Source organism: Morone saxatilis, unplaced genomic scaffold (assembly GCF_004916995.1).
Source record: "Morone saxatilis isolate NCDOM2014 unplaced genomic scaffold, NCSU_SB_2.0 Contig1, whole genome shotgun sequence".
NCBI classification, from domain to species: domain Eukaryota; kingdom Metazoa; phylum Chordata; class Actinopteri; family Moronidae; genus Morone; species Morone saxatilis.
Genome location: NW_023339651.1, coordinates 20,884,837 through 20,885,413, shown reverse-complemented (window position 1 = coordinate 20,885,413; position 577 = coordinate 20,884,837). Strand labels below are relative to the sequence as shown.

Sequence of the window (577 nt, the reverse complement as noted above, 5' to 3'; positions counted from 1 at the left end):
TCATTCCTAGGTCATCATATACAGACATTGGGAATGAGACCCAACTATCTTTCTCTTTCTTTCCTTTTCTATCTTTGTTCACTCTTAACCGTTGCGGCTCTCTGCCTGTTAAGACAGCTTTGAGCAGGTAGCCCTGTTGGAATGGAGAAGCAAATCCCCACCATGCTGGCCTTGTGATCCACATGTGTACAGAAAACCAACTTTTGTCCTGTTGTCTCCCTTCAGGCTTCTACCTGATCTCTCCATCCGAGTTTGAACGCTTCTCTCTGTCCACCTGCCATGTGGTGGAGCCTCGCTGTCTGGTCGAGGTTCCCCTCCATTCAGGCTCGTCCAACCAACACAGGCCAAAGCACGACAGAACGTCCTCCACTCATAGGTAACCACACTCCCACTTTCTATATTTTACTCTGGCAACTCATAATTTCTTTCTGTACTCATTTGTCTTCTCTGTCCCTCTAGAAACGCCCGACAAGACAGTGAGGATGCAGGTAAACATCTCGGAGAGCTCTAAATCCAAAAAACAGCGTCATACTTAAACATGCATGTGCCATTGGCTGAGAGAACACTACACGTCCAG

The 577-nt window shown here is 47.3% G+C and overlaps 1 protein-coding gene across 1 annotated transcript in view; it reads left to right on the top strand.

The window, feature by feature from the left end:
• llgl2 (LLGL scribble cell polarity complex component 2) overlaps window positions 1-577 on the top strand; it is a gene marked incomplete in the record, with an annotated part of 15,835 nt that overhangs the window by 11,132 nt on the left and 4,126 nt on the right. The window contains 2 exon segments of the mRNA XM_035668507.1: window positions 226-376; window positions 460-488. Of these exon segments, the coding sequence (XP_035524400.1) occupies window positions 226-376; window positions 460-488 (180 nt within the window).